Source organism: Neophocaena asiaeorientalis, unplaced genomic scaffold (assembly GCF_003031525.2).
Source record: "Neophocaena asiaeorientalis asiaeorientalis breed wild unplaced genomic scaffold, Neophocaena_asiaeorientalis_V1.1 scaffold256, whole genome shotgun sequence".
Classification (NCBI taxonomy): Eukaryota; Metazoa; Chordata; class Mammalia; order Artiodactyla; family Phocoenidae; genus Neophocaena; species Neophocaena asiaeorientalis.
The window spans coordinates 5,930,383-5,956,255 of record NW_020185324.1 but is presented as its reverse complement, the minus strand read 5'-3'; the positions used below and the strand labels follow the sequence as shown (position 1 = coordinate 5,956,255).

General features: G+C 36.6%; 1 protein-coding gene across 3 annotated transcripts in view; it reads right to left on the bottom strand.

Moving 5' to 3' along the window:
• RIC1 (RIC1 partner of RAB6A GEF complex) overlaps positions 1 to 25,873 on the bottom strand; it is a 135,755-nt gene that overhangs the window by 13,912 nt on the left and 95,970 nt on the right. For all 3 annotated transcript variants that reach the window (XM_024734276.1, XM_024734278.1, XM_024734277.1), the window contains 12 exons: positions 23,643 to 23,731; positions 19,107 to 19,251; positions 18,376 to 18,424; positions 16,600 to 16,752; positions 14,723 to 14,926; positions 9,776 to 9,814; positions 9,345 to 9,455; positions 8,390 to 8,479; positions 7,619 to 7,779; positions 6,516 to 6,651; positions 1,966 to 2,082; positions 746 to 1,474 (listed from right to left, as the gene is read on the bottom strand). In XM_024734276.1, the coding sequence (XP_024590044.1) occupies positions 746 to 1,474; positions 1,966 to 2,082; positions 6,516 to 6,651; positions 7,619 to 7,779; positions 8,390 to 8,479; positions 9,345 to 9,455; positions 9,776 to 9,814; positions 14,723 to 14,926; positions 16,600 to 16,752; positions 18,376 to 18,424; positions 19,107 to 19,251; positions 23,643 to 23,731 (2,023 nt within the window). The remainder of the gene's footprint in view (positions 1 to 745; positions 1,475 to 1,965; positions 2,083 to 6,515; positions 6,652 to 7,618; positions 7,780 to 8,389; positions 8,480 to 9,344; positions 9,456 to 9,775; positions 9,815 to 14,722; positions 14,927 to 16,599; positions 16,753 to 18,375; positions 18,425 to 19,106; positions 19,252 to 23,642; positions 23,732 to 25,873) is intronic.

Genomic DNA, 25,873 nt, shown 5'->3' with positions numbered 1-25,873 from the left:
TATAGCTCTATTTACAATAGCCAGGATATGGAAGCAACCTAAGTGTCCATCGACAGATGAATGGATAAAGAAGATGTGGCACATATATACAATAGAATAACACTCAGCCATAAAAAGAAACGAAATTGAGTTATTTGTAGTGAGGTGGATGGACCTAGAGTCTGTCATACAGAGTGAAGTAAGTCAGAAAGAGAAAAACAAATACTGTATGCTAACACATATATATGGAATCGAAGGGAGAAAAAAAGCTCATGAAGAACCTAGGGGTAAGATGGGAATAAAGACACAGACGTACTAGAGAATGGACTTGAGGATATGGGGAGGGGGAAGGGTAAGCTGTGACAAAGTGAGAGAGTGCCATGGACATATATACACTACCAAACGTAAAACAGATAGCTAGTAGGAAGCAGCCACATGGCACAGGGACATCAGTTCGGTGCTTTGTGACCACCTAGAGGGGTGGGATAGGGAGGGTGGGAGGGAGGGAGATGCAAGAGGGAAGAGATATGGGAACATATATGTTTAACTGATTCACTCTGTTGTAAAGCAGAATCTAACACAGCATTATAAAGCAATTACGCTCCAATAAAGTGAAAAAAAAAAAAAAAAAAAAAAAAAGAACAGAAAACATGACTGTAATAGTTCTTTAAACACAATCACAGTGCCAACACAGGACATTTGCCTTCCGTTTCCTCTAGGTTTACGCTCAACAATTCTTATACCTTTGTAAGAAGAGAATTGTTACCTGTAAAATAATAAGGTACGAGGCAGCAGTATCCAAATCCTGAGCCATCAAACATTCCTCAAACAAGTCCTTGGGGTTTCCAACGGCTGCAAAAAGGTAATTCCACAGGGCATATTCAGTCTTCCTGGCACAATGAACAACTGTCTGCAGGAAGAGTGGGAACTCGGTGATAAATTTTGCCACAGTGGGAAGCAGAGGGTCGGGAATGGGCTCCCGTGAGGTAGCTTCTTCTTCCAGCACTTCATGGAGCATGAGCTCCAGCACGTGAGGAAAGTAAGGTAACGCGGCACAGGACTGGGCTAAGAGCAAGGCTTGTTCCCCAAGGTTCCTCACCAGCAGCTGACGTAGAATGTGGTGGAGGTAGATCTGAGAGGTTCTCTCCACAACACAGAAAGGGAAGAGCACCTCCAGCTGTTCCCTAGCACTGTTCCGAGTATACAAGGAATCATACAGTACAGTGTCATTGACAGCACCAAGGACTAATGCATCTTCAAACAGAACAGCCAGGGGGTAGATATTTATGTGGAAAGGCAGCATGATCCGCTGGGACAAGAAGGAATGGGGCTTACGGTGATCCCTAGGGAAGAGAGGGAGCCAGACTTTCATCCCTGAACCTCCACAGCTCAGCCAGAGGGCCTCCAAAAGGTGACGCTTTTGTTTATTTGCTCGACACGTGGTCCAGACATTTTCAACAGACTGGGCTAGTACAACAGGAGGACAGAATGGCAGCTGGAGAAGGAGAGACAGAAATCAGTTTTTCCCCTATTAAATTTGTAGATTCCTAAGTTTTCCTAGGTACTAGTTTCCCAAATCTTTCAAAATGACAGTATAAATTTTGGGGAAAATTAGGGGAATTTATTTAGAGTCAGAGTTAATAATAGTACCCTGCCTTTCAAAGTATGTGTATTTAAATCTAAATAAAACCCCAAAAGAACACCCCCCACCCCAAGGAACTTCACCAATTTATCCTGTTTTCCCATTAGAATTTGTAAATAATAATGCCTGAGCAGTAACATCCGGCATACAGAGCATTTTATTATCATTTTAGGATCTCATCTTCCACCCTTCACAAACAGTCTTGTACCCAGAGCCTTAAGACTTATTTTATGTACTTACTCACTTTCCAAATCACAAGATAATACTCTCCTCTTAAATTCTTTTATTCCTTCATCCTCCTCCCATACATTCTTAACGTTTTAAATGACTTGCACTTTACTCACAAGTTTCCTTTGGTTAGTGTTACTGTCCTTCTCCCGGATCTGAGGGCCTGATCTGTCCCTCTGCATCATGATGAGCTGTCCTGCAAGATTCAGCATAATGCTCTCTGCATCACGAGCCTGAAAGAAAAATAAATTGTATTTATAAAAATTAATAGGTATGTTTTCAGCATTTCCCTTGCCAATGCATAAGGTTTACAGTTTAAGCAAACAACAATATTGAGTGTGTACTATGTACAGTCATTCTGCTAGGCTCTGTGGAAGTACAACGAGCTGTCTGGCTAGGGTAGAACAAGCTTAACACAATGTAATTAATGAACAATGCAAGTGAATATAAAATTGAGGGCAGAGCTGAACTATCCTGGAAAAACTAAAAGACCTTCAGAAGTTCATAAAAATGAGACATCACTTCAGTGACCTGGCCGGCACAGCTAGACAGGGCTTAAAGGATGAGGTGGGACTTGAAAGGTGAGGTTAACCTACACGGGTGGGAGAAAAAGCGTTGGTACTTTAGTTGAAGAATGCAATATAAATGACACAGGTAGGATAAAATAGTTCTACTGGGAAAGTGAGAACAATCTGGCTAAATTAGGGATGTTATGAGAAAAAATGCTGATGGTAACAGACCTTCAAAGAGGGCTTGGAAAGTCAGGTAAAAATATAGCAGGAAATAAGCCACCATGTATGGTCCCTGAATAAGGGAGTTATTAAAAATTCTGAGTTATTCAGGATGGATTACTGAGGAGAGGAAGATATCATGGGTGGTGACTTCAAGAATGAAGGAAACAGGGGCTTCCCTGGTGGCGCAGTGGTTGAGAGTTCGCCTGCCGATGCAGGGGACGCGGGTTCGTGCCCCGGTCTGGGAAGATCCCACATGCCGCGGAGCGGCTGGGCCCGTGAGCCATGGCCACTGAGCCTGTGCGTCCGGAGCCTGTGCTCCGCAACGGGAGAGGCCACAACAGTGAGAGGCCCGCGTACCGCAAAAAAAAAAAAAAGAATGAAGGAAACAGTCTGCCTTTTTATTAAGGAAAATTTCAATCAAACCCCAAAGTAGAGAACCTAGTATAATGATTTTCACTGAACCCTATCACCCAGCTTTAAGTTTCAGGAGCACTGTTTTAAAATGAATCTCAGACATCAAGTCATTTTCATTTGTAAAGAGGAAAAAGCATTTTGATTAAAACAAAAACTTACTTATATTCTAGACATGAAGGGTAGGAAAAGAAAGCTGAATCAAAGATGATTTCAGGGAACTGAATCTAGGCGAGGTGCTACAAGTTAGGAGGAGAAAATAGTTTAGGGAAGGGAAACTGAAGAGTTTCCTTCTATTGCCCATTTTAAATTAGAAAGAATCTTAAGACTTTCAAGTAAAAACGTTGTGAGAGATGACTTAACTGGAGATGAATACCAGAATCATAACCATAAAGGCAAACCTGGTAAGCTGAAGGAAACAGATGAGTTTTCTGAGGCAAAGTATATGGGAGGCAAAAGAGCAGAGGGCCACTGTCTAAGCTTTTGAAGGCAAGAAAAGAAATCGAGCATGATGTCACAGACCAGAGAAGGAAAGAGTTTTAAGAAGGAAAGGATGATTATTCAAGGAAAGGATGATTATTCAGAAGACATGGATTATGTCCCAGCTTTGACTCTTGCTGGCTGGATGAATTTAAGCTGCCGATATCATTTAGGGTTTGGTAAAGAAAACAACCGTCACCCTATGTATTCTACTTGCAAAAAATATTCAGATATATGAAATGCTCTTTTGCACTGCTCTAAGACACAAGGGATTGTGTATAAAGAAATGGCAAAAGGGTACAGAATACTCACAGGCTCTGTTATTCTTTTTTGCTTTAGATCATATCCAGGTAGGTAGTAAGCATGATATGAACTGCTGTTAATTTACAAAGTAGGAATTTAAAAAATAACCCTACAAAATCTCCAAGCAACTGTCACAAAACTCAAGAATTTTATTTGGAAAGAAATCTTCATTTCCCCACTTAGCACATAATGACATGAAAACTAAAAATTGAACATCTGTCCTAACACACGAGAAAAAGCAAATAACTTGGAGGTAAGAGAAGGAAAAATGGAATTTAAAAGCTATGTGGGAATTATAAGCACTAGAGAGTAGAGGAAAAAGGAAAATGAATATGCAATGCCAAGAATCAAACAATATGACTGCTTGGGGACTGGCATAGGGACAAACTCCTCAAACACTTCAAAAGACCTAAAGAGCATTTACTGAAGTTCACTAAAATCTGATTAATGTTCATAATGACCACTTTTAAGTTTTAAGATGGTAAATTCACCACTACATTTTATACTACTTCATTTTTTAAAAAAGCAAAATTCTTTTTTTTCCTTCAGCTCTACATGCAGTCAACATTTTCTACTGATAATATTACAATACGTACGAACCCGTGACCACAACAGCCCTCTCAGGCAACTTTAATGAACTTTACAGAAACTGACTGTAACATACAAGCAGGGACTACATGTATCCTCAAAATCCTAAATTTGAAGGAACCCAACATACCATCTCTTACCCTAAAAAATCCCTGGTAGATAATTCTCATTGGAAGCTTCAGAGGCAAGGTGCTCACCTCTCTCCTGAGTGAAGGCCACCTTACTGTTGAACAGTTCTTACTGCTAGTTTTTTGTTGTTAAATCAAGACTTGCTTTGCTTTAAATCTTGGTCTTCCCTCTGTGCAAGATGTAATTAGTCTATTTCCTATTATATTTCAACTCACTTCTTAATCTGCTCTTTACCAAGTTAAGTATCTCCTCTTTGTGAAGGGCCCTCTTAAAATGGGGCACCCAGTATTACTGATGCCACTGATTGCCTAATAGTATTATCTAGGATATACAAGGAGTCCTTTTTTTTCTAATATGACAACTTCAAACAAGATCAAAAGTATGTAAAATGTACAACAAACAGCGCCCCCTTATTCCCATCATCCAGATTCACAACTATCAAGGTTTGCTCCACCTATCCCTCTTTTCTTTTTACTTATTTTGCCTATTTGAATCAAGATACAAATGAACTTACGCATGCATTTTGTTCTTATAGCTCGAAAGTCTTATTTAGAAGAATCTTTTCTTTTTTCCCCCACATTATTGACCTGCAGCTTTCCTATAAAATATCATTAAACTAAACCTCTTTCCCTGTATTTTCTGTGAATAGAAGATGACTCTATAAGCTTGATTCAGATCAGGCTCAATGTTTTTGCTAGTAATTCTTCACGTGAACTTCAGGTTGCTTCACCCCAGGAAGCATGCCACATCTGGTTCTCCCACTTTTAGTGATGCTAAAATTGATTAATAAGGCTTGGGCATGACAACTTGATACCTTCATTGTAAAGTTCCCATCAACCTTTCATTGGTTTCATCCAATGATCACTGCCTGAATCACTCATTTCTTCACGGGCTGCAAAATGGTGATTCTTAAATTCTTACATTCCTTCCATATCTTTTAGCTAGAGTTCTTCTGTAAAAGATAACTTCCCCTTATCAACTAGGACTATCTTGTTACATGAAATAGAGTTTGCAGAGAAAAATGGGACCTGTATTTCACAGGCACTCAGTGGAAGTGCCTTAATAGGAAGTAAAAGACAGACTGGGCAGACAGGGATGACAAATAAATCCACACAGAACTTTCCTTTGAAAATGGGTTCCACATTGACATGAAGTTTGGAAACCAGTGGTATAATGGAAGGAGGCTTGGAATAGAAAGTTGTAATACCTGGGTCCTGGTGACACTGCTACCTACACAGCTACTTTAACCAGAAGCTATGGGATTATCCCTTCTCTTTGTTCATAATTAACTAATCATGGAGTCCTCTATATGTCATATTCCTTCCACTTCTTTCCATCTTCTTTTCCCTACCCAAGTTCGGGCCACAGACACCATTCACCTAGATCATTACAGTGGCCTTTCAGCTGCTCTCCCTACATCCAGTTCTGTCCCACTCTGTTTCATCTTCCTCCTTTGTAATGTTTTCTCTAACATTATAAAGCTTAGATCTAATAACATCCAGCTTAAAACGCTTTAGACTTTAAGACAAACTCCGAAGTCCGTATTATCAATAAGACTCTCATCCTCTCATACTCTATGTTCCAGTCACTGAAATTTCTTCCAATTCCCTGAATGCGTCATGTTCTCTCTTATCTATGGGCCTTTGAATACCATTCCCTCTGCCTGAAATTCCCCTTCTTTACTTAGATAACCGCCACTTGTTCTTCAGGTTTCAATTTAAATGATACAGAAATCTTCTGTGATTGCTTAGACTACTCCAGGTTTTTGTTATACACAGTAAGCTATATTACTTTTTGGTATACACATCACAATTGTAATTAATTATGTATGTAATTATTTCTTTATAGTATGAGCAGAAACCATGTTTGTTTAGTTTGCCACTGTAACCCAGCAGCTTCATGCAAGGCAAATTCTAGACATTTAGTATGTATTTGCTGAACAAATAAATAGTTCCTAAAATCAAATTAAAACACAAAAAACTGAAATGAAAACTCTAAGAGCTCTGATAACAGAATGGTACCTGCTGTGGCATTTTCAAGGTGATTCCATTCTCTGTACTCACTGATGTCAGAGTGACAGATACTACCAGGAAAGGGTGGGGAATGTAGCGTGACATGGAGACTTCCTGAAGAACTTGAATACCAGCAGTATTTGGACTGCAAAAAAAGAGAAAGAAACCCATACACCTCAACAACAATGCTAATGAGGTTTTTTCCTTTTCCACTACTAATAGTATGAGATTTTATGTTTATGGGCCCAAATGCCTTCTACCTATCATTTTCTCCTCCCCAAGTATCCTTTAAACAGCAGACCAACAAGGTTGTGGCATCCAAGAATACATCTGGAAATGAGGGAGGGAAAAAAAGGGAGTAAGATGTAGAAAGGAAGAAATAAACTGGGAAGAAGCTATAGGCATAGCTCAGTCAGTTGAGAAACAGTTGGTTGAGAAAGACATGCGTTCTGAGGCTAGTAGATTTGTTAATTTTTATTTTTATATTACTCCTCCATTATAAGCTACTTCAGCAAATATGCACTTCATAGCTGTTTAAAAAAAGAAACAAAAACCATTTGAGAACAAAATAAAACTCAAGAAGAATGGTCTAAACGCCGCAAGCCAGCGAGATGCCAAGAATATAGGTAACACGCAGCTCCAATAGGTCTGACAGTTTTTCCTTTCCCAGACTACAGCCATCTATCTCAGTTAAAATATGAATGAGTCTTCTAAGGTCATGCTTCCTCAGGCCTTAAAGCTGTAAACTCCTACAAATTTCCCCAAGTTTCTAGAACACCAGGATAGTTAGTAACCACTTGTTTTCAAGATTGTGAAAAAAAAGTTAGTATTTAAAGCTTTACCCCATCCCGAGCTAGATTTTTCTCAAATGAGTCCAGTAAGATTAGCTGAAGAAGTTGGTACAGGCTCTTTAATTATTTTGGTAGCTAAAAAATAACTACTATATGAATATCACTAATTAAAATTCCTTGCTTTTTTAACTCCTAAAACAAAGGAAACTAAATATAAAATTAGAGTAACCGTTTTGAGAAATAAAAACTACAGAGGAAACATGATAAATAGGAGCAAAAAGTGACACAAAACACAAAAAGTGTCACACGTTATATACTTACCCATCAGATTTCCTTTCAATACTGTAAAGGCATATTGAACAGTCTGCTCTAAATACTATTACCATGTCCCGGAAGACACTAAGCAGTAATGTTTCTGCTTGTGTTTTGGTGACATGAGCAAAAGCATTGTCCAGATTTGACGTTCTCAAGTATACTCTGAGCTATAGAAAACAAAAAAAAAGAAAACTGTAAAAACAAGATACCTACCATGGATGACTGAATACCTTAGACATGCTGTTTTATTATCTACTGACTTTTTTCAAGTAAGAGGAGTTAAAGACTAATCTGAGCATTAATAACAAATGGATGTTTATATTTTGACAGGGTAGGCTCATTCTACAAATAACTAAAAGATGAAGTGATCAAAACTGTGATGTACTATTATGAGATACTCCTTTTAGACCTGCGCATTTAGACCTGATACAAGGAGATCAGTAGTTTCTCAAAAAATAAATAAGTTAATAAATCTCTAAGGACAGCTATCTTTATAAACTTCTCAACTTTTAACTATTTTTTATTATTTACAAACTTTATAGAGAATGTCTAATGGCTAAACTCCTTAGAAAAAGTTATCACAGAAGTCCTGATTACCCCTTTAAATTTTTAAGTAACCTGAAATGAAAATCCCATTTGTTAAAAATGCCAAATTCTTGATTAAAAAGTAAAACGTTTTGTTCATTTTCAATAGGTTATTTTTATATAAAAACCAAACTGTGCTTAATATCTTTAAAATGTAAAAATCTTGTTATTTCTGAGAAAGCAAAAACATACCTCCTCTTGATGATCACTTATGTTATAGCATGCAAGGACAATAAAATCATTCCACCAGGCTAAGCCACCTGTCACAATCATATTTTGCTCCTTAAAAGAAAATATAAAAAACATATTTACATTTATTCCTGCCAGTAACAGACTTGTAAAATATTCCTAATCAGACAATGAAAGCTCTAATTATTTCTGCTCTACTCTCTTCCCGCCCCCCTCAACATTAAGTATTACTCTAGGGCCTTTATTAATAATGATTCACATCCTACTTTGAAAGAAATAAATATTTCTGTAAGACATAAAATACATCATTCAAAATAACTGGGTACCATGTAGCATCATTATTCCACATTCAACAGACCTTGGTTTAAATTCTGGGTTTATCATTTATCAGCTGCTTGACTCTGAATCCTAGTTTCTCTTTTATAAAATGGTGAGTAACAATAGTGCTCTCATTGGGTTGTTATGAAGAACAATGAGATAACATATGTGGAAGTGCCCGGTACACAGTAGGCACCTATTAAATGTTAACTTCCTTCTTTTCCTCCTATTTGATTCTTGCAAAATCCAACTGCATATGTTTGTATGCTACCCAAATATTTATGTCATACACAGACAAGCAGGGAATGATCTCAAATTTTGTGGAGATTTATTCCGATCATATCTGATGAACTCTACCTGGAATGTAAGAGTAAATCCTCAAGTTACAGGATTATAGTGTCTGATCTTAACAAGAATTAAAAACAAACCAACTATCTCAATACAAAATCTTTTATCAAATATCAAGTACTTTATCAGAACTGACCCTTAGTATAATCCAGTGTCACTTTTTAATATTTTTACTTTTTAATTTTAAAAATTTTACTTTTTAATAAGTAAACAGTGGTTTACTTTATACTTATTTCATATTGTAGTTCTCTCATACTTTGAGAAATAGGTTTTTAATTTCAAAAAGACTAACCTGGGTAATGTTTCCAAAAAGCTTCCATTTTTTGGTGAGTAAAGAGTAATGTGCAAAACCAAACTTGCCAACCACAGCAATATTCTGTCCAAGCTTATCAATAGCTGAAAACTGATTAAAAAAAAAAATTAAGAGCTCTTCCTTGAGTTTTTTAATTAGGCGTAAAGAGCTGAGGATTATGTCAGGCAAGCAGACTATTAATAAACATTTGCTAAGAGAATTAAATGTACAATGCTAAATTCAAAAATCTTAACATTTATACATGTTACATTTGACCAAATTATAGAGTTACACTAACAATGTACAAGGAAGCAAGTACTGAAATTTTACTTTTATCAGCGCACCCACTGAAAGGCTCAATTCCCAGAATACCTCTTGCAGCAAATGCTATCCAATGAAAGTTAACACTAACAAAGTAACAAATAACTCACCCGTATAGGCCAATTGCTCTCTAGATAGGTGCTGGAAATCTATAGAAAATAACACATCAGTTTGGTAAGACTTCTGAAATATATTTAAAAGTAAAGCACGTAAAAGCATTAACATCATAATATGAGATTAATTTTCTTGTAATGTTTAAAGTGCTCCCAAATAGGGCTTCCCTGGTGGCGCAGTGGTTAAGAATCTGCCTGCCAATGCAGGGGACACAGGTTTGAGCCCTGGTCCGGGAAGATCCCACATGCCGCGGAACAACTAAGCCTGTGTGCCACAACTACTGAACCTGTGCTCTAGAGCCTGCGAGCCACAACTGCTGAGCCCACGTGCTGCAATTACTGAAGACCGCGCGCCTAGAGCCCGTGCCCCACAACAAGAGAAGTCACCGCAATGAGAAGCCTGCGTACCTCAACAAAGAGTAGCCCCCACTCACCGCAACTAGAGAAAGCCCACACGCAGCAACGAAGACCCAACACAGCCAAAAATAAAATAGTTTTTTAAAAAGTGCTCCCAAATAATGAGTATTAACACTAGCAGCCAAGTATTTCACAACTCCTGTCTTAACCATTTCATTATATGTTTCTAGACATCAGGCTTTCCTCTTTTTTCTCTACACTGTTTTTATTTGATTTAAATTAAATATTGAACACTCAATAAATACAGAATGACAAAAGATATTTAGAGAAGCATCTACTAAGGCAGCCAAGAATTGTGTAGATGGAACAGTTTGGGTCCGCTGATATGAACCATCCCAAAAAACCCTTATCTAATAAAATCAGAGCCTCAGCAAGAGTTTTGTTTATGTTTTTTTAGTAGAAATCTCTTTTATTATTTTTACATTTTTCTAATAAAAAAGCAATGCATGCTTATAAAATTTAAACAGCATAAAAGTACACAAAATACAAAGTGAAATTCTTCTGTTATATCATTGCTATCTCTAAACAAACAGCCATATAGATATAAAAGTGTGTATAAGCTACTGCTTTTTACTGGGGTGCTCAACTTATTCACCTACAAGTACTTTTAATATATTACAGATATTAACTCTTTATCTGCAACATAAGCAATAAACATATCCTTCCATGCCGTCTGTCTTACATCTTTGTATACACAGTGTCTTTGTGTCACTCTGAGAATTTTAAACTTGAAAAATCCTCTGTGAGGTATCAATGTAGCTTAAGTCTAGCTTTACTGAGACTGTGATCTGTCTATTAGCCTGCTGAGTAAATAGCTTTTCATGAGCACATGGTGAATGCAATGCGAAAATTAACAGAACAACAGAATAAAGGAAAAATCTTCTGTTCCTGGAATAAGAGAACCTTCAATTTAATTTAGTTTCCATTTACTCAAAGAAAAATGATTACATATTTAAAAAGAGAAAGCCAAATTAAAAAGCCAAGTAAATGCAATCAAATCCAATAAGATTCTTTGAGTAATGTGAAGACAAAGCAAAAATCAAGTGAAAACATCTGTATTAACCTTGATAAAATTTATTTATAAAACTATTTTTGTTAGACTTCACTTATTATCCAGTAAGTCAACCTAAAATCTAAGTAAATTAATAGCTTTTAGTACATTACGAAGTTCTTAACCCCAGTGCTGGTTTGTGGAAGCCTACCTTACAGAATTAAAAATAACTGTGTCAGGATAGATACGCTTGAAGAATGCTTAACTTGTATCTTAACAGGTATGTTGTACTATTCAGGCCAACCAGTAAAATTTACTATGATGGGTGGAATTAGTTCAGAATAATGATAATCTGAGGTAATCATCAGGTGGCGAAGTAAAATTTGAAAGTAGTTTTGTAGGATGCTGTAAGTGAAATTCTTTTTATGGATGAAGAAAATAAAAATAGTCACTTGAAGAAGGATGTTCCTGGAGCACAACTGAGCTAGCTATCCATGACACTAAACACCCCACCCCCCACTTTCCCCAAACCTTAGTGTTTCATAAGTATTTGTGAGATGTGTGGGCAGGTAAAGTGGGAAGTGAGATCTCACTGCCAAAGTGGACTCCAACATGAAGAGTTTCTAATCATGGGAACCAAGGTTAACTTATCATACGATCACATTCTGATGACTATCTCTAGGAGAAAACAAATTCGTTTACCCTCCAAAAGTATATGAGATGCCACAAATAGCAAATGGTTTACTTTCAAAACTTAAAATGAAGCTTTATTTCTCATATGGTTTTGTGTCTTGAAGATGCTATGAAATAAGAACAAAAATTTGTTTTTGCCCCAGGAGATGTATATGTTACCTGAACTTTGAGTTCCACTCCTAATACTGAGAACAGGAAATGGCAGAAGTAAGAAAAGAGGCAGCTAATGAATAATGAAGAAACTCAGGTTAGGAATGCATAGTCAGGGCACAAAAGTCATATCATACCACTGGGAAACTCAGTGCTAAGGTACAGAATCTCTACTCTGAACATCTTAGGATTTTTCAGTCTCTCGGAGAACCTAAATCTACCTTTTTTCCCTTGAAGTCATTCTGCTAAAACCATGTCTCCTACCTAGCCTACTTTCTTCTGTAACTGGTGAGACTGTGAGGGCCATCACCCTAGGAGATATGATCTGTGCCAAATACCCAGAACATTTGATACACGTTGTAGGAATGAGAGCAAATCATTTATAAATGAAATAGCCTTTACAATCCTCTTTGTTGACCTCCCTAACATAGAGCCTGATACATTACCCTGCTTCCGACAAGTATGTATTTGTGTTATTTTTGTTAAAGGAGAAAACATGGTTAACACAGAATCTTCTGACCAGGAAACTAACGAGTGTAAGGTAGAAGGCTTAAACAAACAAAAAAAATCCAGTAGTCTAGATGAGGAACAGACAGAGCAGAATTCGTTGGAGCTCATGTGATGAACTCTAAGCTGTACAAGAAGCATACAAAGTATAAACCACGCAAACAAAGCCATTGTGATGGAGGATACGGGCACTTATCCTAGACAAGAGCATATGTTGAAGGGGGAATTAAACAGGCACTCACGTTTCTTCAGGGAATACTTACTAATGGCTAAAATGTCTGGAAGTTAAAAGCATTAACATTATATGGACACTGTAAACCACACTACCAAACGAACACCACCACAATGCTGCATTGACTCTTGTGGCTGGAGGGCCAGCAAACAAAGCATAGGGCACCTCCAAGTAAAAAGAATGTCAAATAGGCACATTCTCAGTTTTATATCAAGGTCAGCAGTATATTATATGCTTCAACATTTAGTACCTAGGTTTTAAAACAGGTTTATTACTTTAATTTATATCATGGTAAGGATAGAGTCTGCCACTATTCTGCTGTGTGACCTTGGGCAAGTCACCTAACTTCCCTGAGCCTCAATTTCCTCATGTATAAAACCTAGTTGGACTACATGATTGCTAAGGTCCTTCCAGCTCTAAAAATTCTATGAGTCCATTATAACTTAATTTGGGGGGAGTACAACTCTAGCATTATTTTTATTAGTTTTAAGGAAACTGAAAAAATTACGTAAAGCTAGACTTAAACAAGTTTATCTTTCTAAATATTTTAGATACCTAAAGAACAGGATGACAGAAGAATCTTGCTAGTATCTACTTTGCCTGAAGTTGTAAAATCAGTGTTATATGCTTCTAATATGGGATACTTTATAGATGGCTACGAATCACAGAATCACTGAATTTTTGAGCTGGAAGGAAATTCAATTTTTGTTATTGCCTGATGGATTTTTGAGTTCCAGACCTACCTTCTTTGATCCTCTGCTCTACTTGGCTCTCTGGCAACACAGACCTGGCTAGGCAGAACTGGCATTGATGCTAGGTCAGTGTAGAATGAATAGTTCAAAGTATGGGGAAATGAAAATAGCAGAGAAATGGCTATAGGAGAGAAGGGAGCAGTGGAAAATTTTAGTCAAGGAAGTAGCTGATGCAGTTTTATTTAATAACTGTTACTAATTATAAAATGGTATGCACATTGTTTTGATTTTATGAATTTCTTAATGTAAGTTAAATACATTTTCTTTTAGTGTATACCACATGTCAATGTAGGAGATATTCCTCCTTCAATTTTTCACGCAATGACCAATCTTATGTCTCTCATTATCTCCACTCAAAGTCAACCGAAAATAACATGGGAGCTGAAGTAAGCTAGTAAGGTAAAAGTACAGAATGTAGAAGTAAGACAAAAGAATTGTGGAAATAGAAAATGACTAAAAGAAACTAATCCAAGAGTAGGCTCTGATGTACCTAAGACACTCTGGCATGAAAAGTGGGAAGAAAACACTCAGGACTTTGAAATGTGTGTGAAAGTTTCTTTCAAGAAACTTCAATTTACTGATTTACCCAAATTAATTTTATTTGGTATCGAAACTCAGAATTAATTTCTATATTAAATGTCAATGTATCAGAATTACTAAAAGAAACTACTAATTTAATAATAATCTGATACAAGATTGAGTAATAATAAAATTATTAACACTAAGGTTCTAGACTAATCAGAAGTCTGCAATTTGGGTCCAAATTCAGGCAATTAACCTCAATGTGTCCCCATTCGGACTACAAGGTCAGCTGCACAAGGTACGAATCAATATTGTCACTTTTCATTAAATTACTACACTTTAGCCTATGCAAATCCAGAGCTAAATTTATACCAAAAATAGGCTGGAAGTAAAATAAACAGTCTTGCACAATAAGAGGACAAAGCATAAACTTCTAGTTTTTTTTAACTATTCACTTACTAATGGACTTAAAGCAGGTGGGAATACAATCTACATCAGGTGGAAAGAAAGGAGAAGACAAGAGGACAAGAGCACAGAACAGCAGAAGAGAGACATGACAGTCAAAAAGTTTACAAAGTTTCTCAGTTTTCTAAAGCAACAAATGAGATACTTAAGTATCTGCTTCAGGGTGCTGTCTTACCAAGGACTAAGTCCACAGTCAACAGCATCTGAAGACTTACCTGCACTACATGCCAATGCCGATGACCAAGTAAAGTGCTTAAACTCTGAGACTCTGAACTGCCATCTGCAAACGGGCCCTTTTCCTGACTGGGCTTATGATCAGAGTGTGCCGAAGTACTCCTGGGATTCTGGGTTTGTGAGGCCTCTCCACAGTTCAAGTACAATCGATCTTCCCCCTGAAGCAACACTTGCTCTTGGTTACTCTAGATGAGGGAAAAGGAAGCAGAGGGGAGAGAAGCAAATAAAAACAAGTTAGTATAAGGTAGGGGAAAGTAAGTAATACATCAATTTATTTTTATTGTTGGAAATGTACCACACATCTCAATGCTGATTTTCCTCACAGAGGACAAGACTACCTAATAATCTCACACACTGTTATATTTAACAGACAACATTTTAGTGATTACTTCCCAGTGTAAATAAAATCTTTGTTAAAGTCTGTTTTATCATACAGATTCCAAAACATGCCCAGGGCAATGCTATGAGAGATTTTCCACCTGAAAACTGAATAAGACTACTCAATGTCTACAGTTTACAAACTAGTTTCATATAAGATACCTCATGAATGGTAGTAAGAAAACATGTCTGGTCAAACTGTTTGTGTGTATACGCTCATCCGTGTGCCCACATGGTAAGAAGAGGGAGTGGATTACAAACAGGGATAACTGGATACAGGAGAATCTTTTAAATCATGGGGAGGAGGAAGAGTGGCCTACATCTGTGGTCCTGGTTCAGAACAATTCAATAATTGCTTGGTGAAAGCCTGGTTAGTACCAAGGATTGTACCAGGTTCTGAGGATATTTAGACAAAAATATAGTTTCAACTCTCTGTGATTATGCCCTGGTTTTTAATTAAAGGCGAGTGTTTTCAAATGTGGGCAGATTATTCACTCACTCTTTAAATTAGATCAGCACCCCAGCCACTCACCTTCCCATGGTAGTCCAAATGTTGTCTTGATATAAAACTCGGAGTGCTTTTAAATTATTTATTTGGGATGTGCGAGCAGAGGAGAAATCCTCTACTCTTGTTTTTCTTATTATTCAGCTATAGTAATGAGGTCTGAGATCCAGGGTATTTTCATTCTTCCTCAATGTGTTATAAATTTTAATTAGAAATTGGTTGCACCAAATATTTAAAAACCCATTGGTGGTAGATACTAAGATATGCACCCCTATCATATAACATATCACTGTTACTATATATCAACAATATATCATATTAATATCTTATTTCAGACTGATAAAACATGAGTTTATGTTATAATTTGGGGCAGTGTTTCCCAAAGCAGGATTCTAGGCTTATTTTCTTCTAGGCATTCCTTAAAAATTCATAGTTAAATAAGCTTGGGAAACAGTGCTTTTTATATACCAACTCCTGGACTTTCATGATGCACATCAGTATATTAAAGACTCGAGTCCTATGTTAAAGAAATCTCTACAGCTTTGTTTAACTCCTTTATTTCACACTTAAAAGACAACAGAAATTCTTCTTGTCCTATGTAATTGCTATTGATATTTCTCACAAGTAGTGCCTCGTGGAACATACTTTGAGAAATGCTATTCAGGCAAAGACTAAATTTTATTCAGGTTACTCAAGTGAATCTGTAAACACTGCTTTTCCTCAAATTGCTTGTGATCCTATTAAAAAAAGAAAAAAAAAGCATGGGACTCCCCCGGCGGTCCAGTGGTTAAGACTCCATGCTCCCACTGCAGGGGGCACAGGTTCAATTCCTAGTTGGGGAACTAAGATCCTGCATGCCACAAGGCCAAAAAAAAGCAAAACCTGCTCAGAAATAAAATTGTCATAAGGAAGAGTCATATTCAAATATGAAAGCCACTAAAAAAAACTAACGGAGTTTTAATTAAATAAACTTACCATACAAGGGTTTACGGTGAGTGCACTCTTGAGAAACTGAAATAGTAGAATGCTAGGCTGTTTAACTACGCTCTTGGAGTCAGACTCATTTTCAGTATTTTGAGAACCAAATCCACTGATTACCCATAGGTGATAGCCTTCGGCACCCCAGCTCTTGGAGAGAGGAGGGGGAAAGAAGACGGGAGTCGGAAAGAAAATCAAAGCAATAAAAAGTTTGTTATTTTTTCCTGGTTTGAAATATTCAAATTCTGAAATAACCAACAACAGCATTATTAATGACTTCTGAAGGCTGGAGGAACCATGACAAACAACACAGACAAGAATTATACCTACATCTACTACATCTTAGATCTCCAGTAGAAACCATCACTGCTCTCCACTTAGAAGAGTGAAAACACTACATACCAATCTTAGCTCCAAAACCTAAGAAATGCCTACTGCTCTCTGTAACTTCTCCATTAATTTAACTGCCTCTCAAATACAAAGAAATTCCTTACAGAGAGAAGACCCATGTTACATAGCCGAAGCTTTACAAAGAAGCACCCAAACAGATGCAGTTTTGTTCAGAACAAAGAACACTGGATTGGAGGCTATGAGACTAGGGTTTTGCACTCCAGCTTGGCTGCCATTTTGTTGTACAACCTTGGCCAAGCTGTTTGGTTTCTTGGGGTATAAGTTTCTTCCTCTGTAAAATGAGAGGGTTCAAATAAATTCTCCAGGCCCAGTTCATTTTAATATTCTATTAACCAGATTCCATGAGAGTTAAAAAAAAAAAAATTTTTTTTAACATCAGTAATTCCCAATCTGCAAGGCCAAGAAAATACTAATGGGGGGAGAAGAGGTCCATGAATTGTTCCAAAATTTCGGAAGTTTAATAGAACTTTTGCTTTCCCATGAAAAGTTTTGGCTGCATAACTAAAATGCTTAGATTCTTAGTTGTGATTAAAATATTAACTTAGTGAGGCAGGTAACACTGGTTGCTGCATGGCATTCATAAGCACTGATCGGCAGTCAGAGAAATGGTGTTTGAAAACTTATTTTAAAATATGGAGGTGAGGAGAGCCATCAAATGGGATCCTTGGTGGTGAAAGGTTGGGAACCCCTACTGAAGGCAACCATGGTGGTCTTAATTCTTCAAGAAACCCATGATCAGAAAATGCCTTCCTCTGTGGAGCAGCAGAGAAAGGTAGTGATAAGCCTCACAGCCACTAATTCCTCAAAGATGGTACACAGAGGGCTATAGAAAGAAAATGTTTGTATGTAAAGACAGGGGTTACACCTCACTGCTTTCTACAGAAACTCTTGAAAATTGATAGTAAAAATATTGTTACAACAGGGACTGCAATTCTTTTGACATACATCTATGGAAAAAATTTTAAATATGCTCAAATAACGTACAAGCACATGTCTTCCAGGAAAAAGACCCAATGAGCATTTCACATTATGTTAAAAGAAAGGAGGCCATGGGAAGTGGGTACAATTGAGTCACATAAGAAATGCAGGTATGCTTTGGAAAAACAAAGGCCTGATCTGAACAGTTACTATGTTCACAGAGATGACAGGGCTTGCTGGACACATCTAAACAAAACCAAAATCAAATACTGAAAACTGGGCAGCCTCCTGATTTTTAAAGATAATACTTTTATCAAAGCAAGAACTGTGTAAGAGTCTGCTGAGACTAGAATAGCTTTGTAATTTTATCAGATCAACATGAGAGAAGAAGAAGAAAAAAACAAGTTTTCCACACCATATCAATATTTTATAGAAAGAACTTACCATAGAGTTGATCTTAAGGGGATCTTTTTTGGTACCATCAGACCTATAACTGAAACACAATAGAAACTTAATTAAGAAGAGTCTTCTAATTGCATGTAATATTTAGCTTTAATTTTAAAAAACTGATTTTGTTCCTTAGAAAGAAAAATACACAATACTGTATGAAATATGAGACTCCTGGTTAATACACCTAGGTATATCACTGAGATACAGTCTTCCAGTTACTAAATAACTTCTTAACAGGGTCATGCAGTTTGGGAAAGTGTGTTCATTATGTCAGGACTGAAGTTCAGGGTAGTATATGAAGTGGACAGAGACTTTAACCCAGTTCTATCAACCCACTGAGTTAACCTACATTAACCCAATGAGATAATGTAATTTTTCATTTCCGACTAGTTATTTATGTATATAGCTTACCACTCTTATTAGATAATAAGATACTTGAAGGCAGATTCATGTCTGATTTAGCTTTGAATCTAACATGTTATCATATACACAATAGGGGTTCAATAAATAAATGCATTTTCACTGAATGGTCAGTTTTAAGAGGATGGAAAGAGGATGGATGTATGAGGAAACAATACATTCTGAATACATTAATTCTGAACCTTACAAATTGTTTTGGGTTCAGAGTCAAGGCAAAATGGTAGCTGTATAACAAAGTTTCTGTGTATGTGTATTGTCTTGGAGAAAATGGAGTTATTTCATCTAAAATTTCTTTATTGACTCACGCAAAATCTCCTCCAAGTGTACAAATCAGCTGAGCTCCAAATACACTCCATAAAGAAAGGCCTCCATATTCCCAGGTCACTATTACAACACTATTGTCAGGAGACCATCTGACCAATTTAACAGCTCCTGTTTTGTTCCAAATGTCTGTTAAGAAATTGTGAGAAGAGTTAAAAATAAATGATTGCTTCATAAATACTTAGTATTTTTTACAGCCTATACCTTCAAGTTGAAACAAGCAGAAAGGCATGTCTGCTTCAAATAATGAGATGAATTCTGTTCGTTTAGGGCTATTTAAAATCAGTATGGTCATTAGCCTTGACCTGATCTAAACAGAACAAAGTCAGTACCCAAGTGATTTATATGAACCAAAAACCGTTTCTGGCCACTATTAGCTTAAATAACTGTAACTGTGTAGTCTTAAAAAGGCTTTGGATTTGGGCAAATCAGTTTCTGTAAGATGGGAATAATATTTCCCTTGAATGATTCAACATTGAATGTCAAACTACTCTGCTAAGTATGAGGTGTTTTAAAATGTAAAATAATATTTTACCATGATCTCCATGTTCCATCAGCAATATCAAAGAGATCCAAGTTAAAATAAATTGAAGCTTAACCTTACATTAGGATTAAGTAGGTAAACTCCAGCCTCAGTACCACAGGCACTTACATCTTCTTTTAACTAATAACAGTTCTTCATATATAATTATTAAAGGAGAAAATTTCATTGTGTAGTAAAATCCAAGTTTCTTCACTGCATAGTTAAATGAAACATAGCAGCATTTCCCATCAGCAATTCAAAAGATCTATAGCTTTCACCTCTTTAAAATTAAAATTCTTTACATCTGCAGTATTAATAAATTTTTGTTATAAGTACCTTTGCCACAAAGGGCTTGTATACAGATTTTAGCCTACGGAAGACAGCCTTTGTTAATAGAGTAAGTAAAACTTTTTTCCTCTGCCTATGTTTGAATCCTCACATTAGCATTTCCCACCATAATTCAAGTATATGAATAACTGTATTATTTATGTATATAAAAAATAGTATGGAAACACAAAAGACCCCGAATAGCCAAAGTTATCTTGAGAAAGAAAAACAGAGCTGGAGGAATCAGGTTCTCTGACTTCAAACTATATTACAAAGCTAGAGTAATCAAGACAGTATGGTACTGGCACAAAAAACAGAAATATAGATCAATGGTACAGGATAGAAAGCCCAGAGATAAACCCATGCACATACTGTCACCTAATTTACGACAAAGGCGGCAAGAACATACAATGGAGAAAAGACAGTCTTTCAATAAGTGGTGCCAGGAAAACTGGACAGCTACATGCAAAAGAACGGGATTAGAACACTACCTTAACACCATACACAAAAATAAACTCAAAATGGATTAAAGACCTAAATGTAAGACCAGACACTATAAAACTCTTAGAGGAAAACACAGGAAAAATACTCTTTGACATAAACCACAACAAGATCTTTTCTGACCCACCTCCTAGGGTAATGAAAATAAAAACAAACAAATGGGACCTAAAGAAACTTAGAAGCTTTTGCACACCAAAGGAAACCATAAACCAGATGAAAAGACAACCCTCAGAATGGGGGAAAATATTTGCAAACCAAGCAACTGACAAAGGATTAATCTCCAAAATATACAAGCAGCTCATGCAGATCAATATCAAAAAAACAAACAACCCAATCCAAAAAAGGGCAGAAGATCTAAATAGACATTTCTCTGAAGAAGATATACAGATGGCCAACAAACACATGGGGGGGGGGGGGGGGGGGGGGGGGGGGGAAGGAGGACCAAGGTGTGGGGGATGTATGTATACATATAGCTGATTCATTTCATTGTACAGGAGAAACTAACACTACACTGTAAAGCAATTCTACTCCAATAAAAAAAAATTCTTATCAAAATAGAAAAAAAAATGCCCAATAAAGCCATATCAAATGATGAAACTAAAACAAAACAAATAACCAAATAAATAAATGGTAACATGCATAAGAAACCTCGTATCTTATTAGTATACTTTACACATTTAAGAGCGAAATTTAAAACCAAACCAAGAAGAAACATACAAACTCAAATCAAAGCTTACAGAATGGTTATAAACAGTATTCCTATTAATCCCAAGTAAACATATATATACATATGTACATAATATGCATATCTATTTTCCAAGTATTATACACACATTAAAATCTAGTTGTAGAGATATACATTAAAATGTTAATGACAGTTAACCTAATCTTCAAGTGACAGGAATATGGAAAATTTATCTAGCTGGTAACCTACCATAAACATAGATTGTGATAACCTGCATAATGAGAAAAATGTAAAACGTAATCCAAAGACTTTCTGTTACAGAGCTGAACTCTGAAGAAAGAAAGGAGAAAACTGAAAGTGAGTTTGGTTAGTGTTTGAATTAAGGCAGCCCAGGGGGCGGAGGTGTGAAGAGTGGGGAGTGGTAAGGTGAAAAAGGTTAGAAATATAGGGACAGAAGGTTGGAATGGGACCTAGCAATGACTAGGGAGTTGGGGTCTCACATCCTATACAAAGACAAGAAAGGGGTTTCAGGCTGGCGTGAGTCTGGGAATCAGAATGGAAGCCGCTGTATCACGTAAGGACTCCTGCGGTGCTGCCACCTGTAAAAATCAGCCAGTGGAGCCAGAAAAATACACAGAAGCTTGTCTGTGTTCAAGATGCAGGACAGCACAAGTCTCCCGACATTTTAAGCAGTTTTTATAGTCTAAAGTTATGTAACTCAAGAAGGCAGCACTCTCCCATAAGAAAAACTGCAAGAGTGAGAGTTAGCAGATAACCAAAGGGAGAACTGGCATTCCAAGAACATGAGAAAAGGAAACAATCTAAAAAATTCAATACAGTGCTGTCAATCAATCAATAGAAGCAATGAGGAGAACTTCCTGAAATGATGATAAATGTTCTATATTTGCTTGGTCTAATAGACAGTCACTAGCTACATGTGGCTATTCAACATTTAGGTGTGACTATGAAACTGAGAAAAGTTTTAATTTTCTTTAATGTCAGTTAGTTTCATTTAAACAGCCACATGTGGCTGGTAGCTACTGTACTGAACATCACAACATTAGTATGGATAGAAAATTAAACAGATAAAAGGGTTAGAAAACCCAATCAAAATACACAACACCCCATTCTTGCCAGTTGCAGCAAAAAGTGTCCTTAGAAAAAAATATATGCAAACCTTTAAAGGCTATGCAATAAGAATGATAAAAACTTAAGGAGCAAATTTCTGTTTCTGGCAGTATAGCGAAATGACACCTTGAATGACTCTCCACACTGAAACAACTAAAATGTTAAACAGAATACTTAAACACATCAAAATATCCAAAAATACTGGGAGGTAAGTGAGTGTACCAAGTGCTCTTGCCCTGAATTTTTCTGCCAAACCCTAGAGACCTGACTTTTACATCTGATGACTCACAGCATGTGAGGGACAGGAAATAAAGCTCAGAGCTTGGCCAAGGCAGGGAATCTAATAGAAGATACCCACGTAAAGCTGGGACTACAAAGATTCCATGAACAAGGGAGAATGAGAAATAAACTCTACCACATGGAAGGTGAAAAAATAGCAAGGAACACTTCCCTGTTTTTGTCCATGGTATTGAATGGAAAATAAAGAAGTTCCCCTGAGAATCTGCAACCAGAAACCAGTCCTCAGTCTGATCTGTAATTTGTGTAACTTGTATGATTCAAAAAAATCTCAAACAGAGAATATAATGCAAAGGGTTCCACACTGATGTAGTTTTCCCAGGTGATTGGAAGAAACAAACAGTAATCTTCTCTGGAAGAACTCAAATTCAATCTAGCTTTTTTGCTTTCCTGATCAAAAAGCACATAGATGCTTTCTTTCCTCCTTTCCTCTTGACTCAAATGCAGCAGTAATGCTTGGAGCTCAGAAGCTACCCTGTGATCATGACAGAAAGGCCAAATGAATGCCAACAGCAGCTTACCTTTGGATTTCTTGCTATTACAGAAAATAAATCCTATTTGTTTAAGCAATAGTAAGTTGGGTTTTCTGTTAGTTTCATTCAAAAACATTTCCAATAATACAGACTTTAGACTTACACCTGTGGACAGGATTCAATCAACAGTCACTAAGGGGGTTCAGAAAGAGACTTTCTGGTTTGTTTACTGCTGTGTAACCAGCATTTAGAACAGTGTCTGGCCTATAGTATGTACTCAATAATTACTTGTTGAATGAATAAATGGAATTGGAAGGCATAAAATAACAGAGGCGATGAAATCAGGCAAGAGTCTAAAGCAAAACCCAGACAAGGAATATAGGGGCTAAAACTAAGTGAGGATAGAGAAAACTAAATGAAGAGGTAACCCAGGAGCCTCTAGTGACACAGAAATCCTTGGGTCAGAGAGAATGTTGTTACATATTTTAACAATATTTGGCCTTTGGCCTCCATCATTTAATTTAAAACCTCACTACACATATTACCTTTAATTAAGAAGAAAAAAAAAAAAAAGAAGAGGACTCACCAGGATATTGTTTTGCTGTTAACTCTAGTTTATGAGATAGTAGCATGGCTCCAGTGGTGTTATCTATTGTATAAACCTGTACAGAACCACTGTAAAAATCAAAAAGACTTTCAGTGTAAAAAGACAAATACAAATATAAAAAAACATGACTATGGGAAATATTATGTTCTGCTGATAGGAGTGTAAACTAGAACAAAACCATTTTGTAAATAATTTGCAGTCATCTCTTAAATTTAAACAAATGCATATTCTGTAATCTAGCAATTTCACCTACAGATATACCCCAGAAATATCCTTGTCTTTGAGACATGTATAATGTTCATTATAGTACTGGGAATAAGTGCAAAGAAATGGAAATAATCTGCATGTCCAGCAATAAGACAAAGGAAAGAGGAACTGTGGTATATTTATATAGTAGTATACCATATAGCACTGAAAATGAATTTTTGTCATGTGCATTAAAATGGAGAGCATATCTATCTACCCACCCATCTATCTATATATCTATATAAATAGTATAATTCTGTTTCTATACTGTGAAAAACATTCAAAACATAGTTAAATACATTTGTGGTAAAAATACAACAAGGACCTAATGTACACAGATTCCAGATTAGTAACTGCCCTGGTGGAGAAAGGGGAATATTAAAGAGAGACAAATGGGGGCTACATCAGTGCAGTGCTGGAAACGTTCAGAAATCTTCATTTTGTTATTTTTTTACCTTATATTATCTTTTGTATGTATACACATGATACATACTCTTATGCACATGGTAAGTATCATTATTCCATTAAAAAATCTTTACAAGGGACAAACTTACAAAGGGCCAGAAACCAAAACAAAGAATCTGTATATTACATCTAAGCTATATTTCAAAATTGAATTATAATGATCACAAAAAATATCATTTCTGCTTACAGAGCCATTCTCAGATCGAAAATTTAACATAAATGTTGTTTTAAAAATAATTTAAATCCAAGGCTGCTTTTGCACACATCAGGATGATACTAGCTTATGACTGCCAGAATGTTCTGACCCTTATCTGTACTCCTTCAAGGTAGGAGAAGTTAGATGATCTCCTCACAGCAGCTTTGATCAGTTTCCAGCCAGGCCCCACTCTTCTCAAGGATCAGGATGGGGACTAAATAAAATACCTGCAATAATAGGCCACTTGAAGTTATCCCACAGCTCACTGATGCTCTGTTTCTAAATGCTTTTTTTCTCTCTGTGTTTCATTTTGCATCATTTCTCTTGCTGTGTTCTTCAAGTTTATTAATCTTTTCTTCTGTAATGTTTGATTTGGGTCTTTTGTCTTCCATGTTTCAGTTCAATACTCAAAAGAAACCCTCTACAGCTCTCTGGAGTTCTCTCTTTGTGCCACTCTCTCCTCTGATGTCTGGCCTGTGAGCCCCAGCTGCTTTGGTCTCCCAGACTCTCATTTCCTTTCCACACACTCAACCCAGGGAATCTGCCAGGCCCTGTCTCTCCATCCTTGTGCTGGAAATTCTCTCAAAGTAATTGAAGCTGGAGCAGTTGAAGAGTTTTCTTATTTAGTTTCTCATCTTTCAGGGATCACTATCCTTTGTTGCCTGGTGTCCTATGTCTTGAATTCAAAACACTTGTTTCATACTTTTGTCCATTTTCTTGGCTATTTTAGGTGGGAGAGAAAATCTGATCTGTTACTCTAACTTAGAAGCCAAATGCCTGGAACAGGTATCTATCCAGACTACCTGCCCAATTAGATACCCTGCTGAAAGACAGCACTAAGTGGCTAGCAGGTATTTACTTATTTTTGCTTTGCATCTAACAACTGTCAAGTGCTAACTGGGTTGCTGAACTCTAACAAGTCAGTGAGGAGTCCAGATATTTCTAACATAAAAAGTAGGTGCTATGTCAATAGTTACAAAAGACTGACAATTAACGTTTTAAGTATTTATAGTGCCTATATTACTTAAAATATTTTTCTTTCCATTTTTCATAAGCCCACCATAAAAGAAAAATATATTTCATTAAAAAGACACTACTTACTAATCTCAAAGCAAAAAACATCTCTCTAAAATAGAGATATATATGGCTATTACCACCATAAGTAATCAAATTTAGCATCATCAATACTGAGACCACTCAATGTTATTGCTGCATGATGCCATAGGAAGTACAAAACACCTATGACAAAAATGTTTAACCAGAATCTAATCAAACCTTTAAATATAAGGGGAAGAATTAGGCT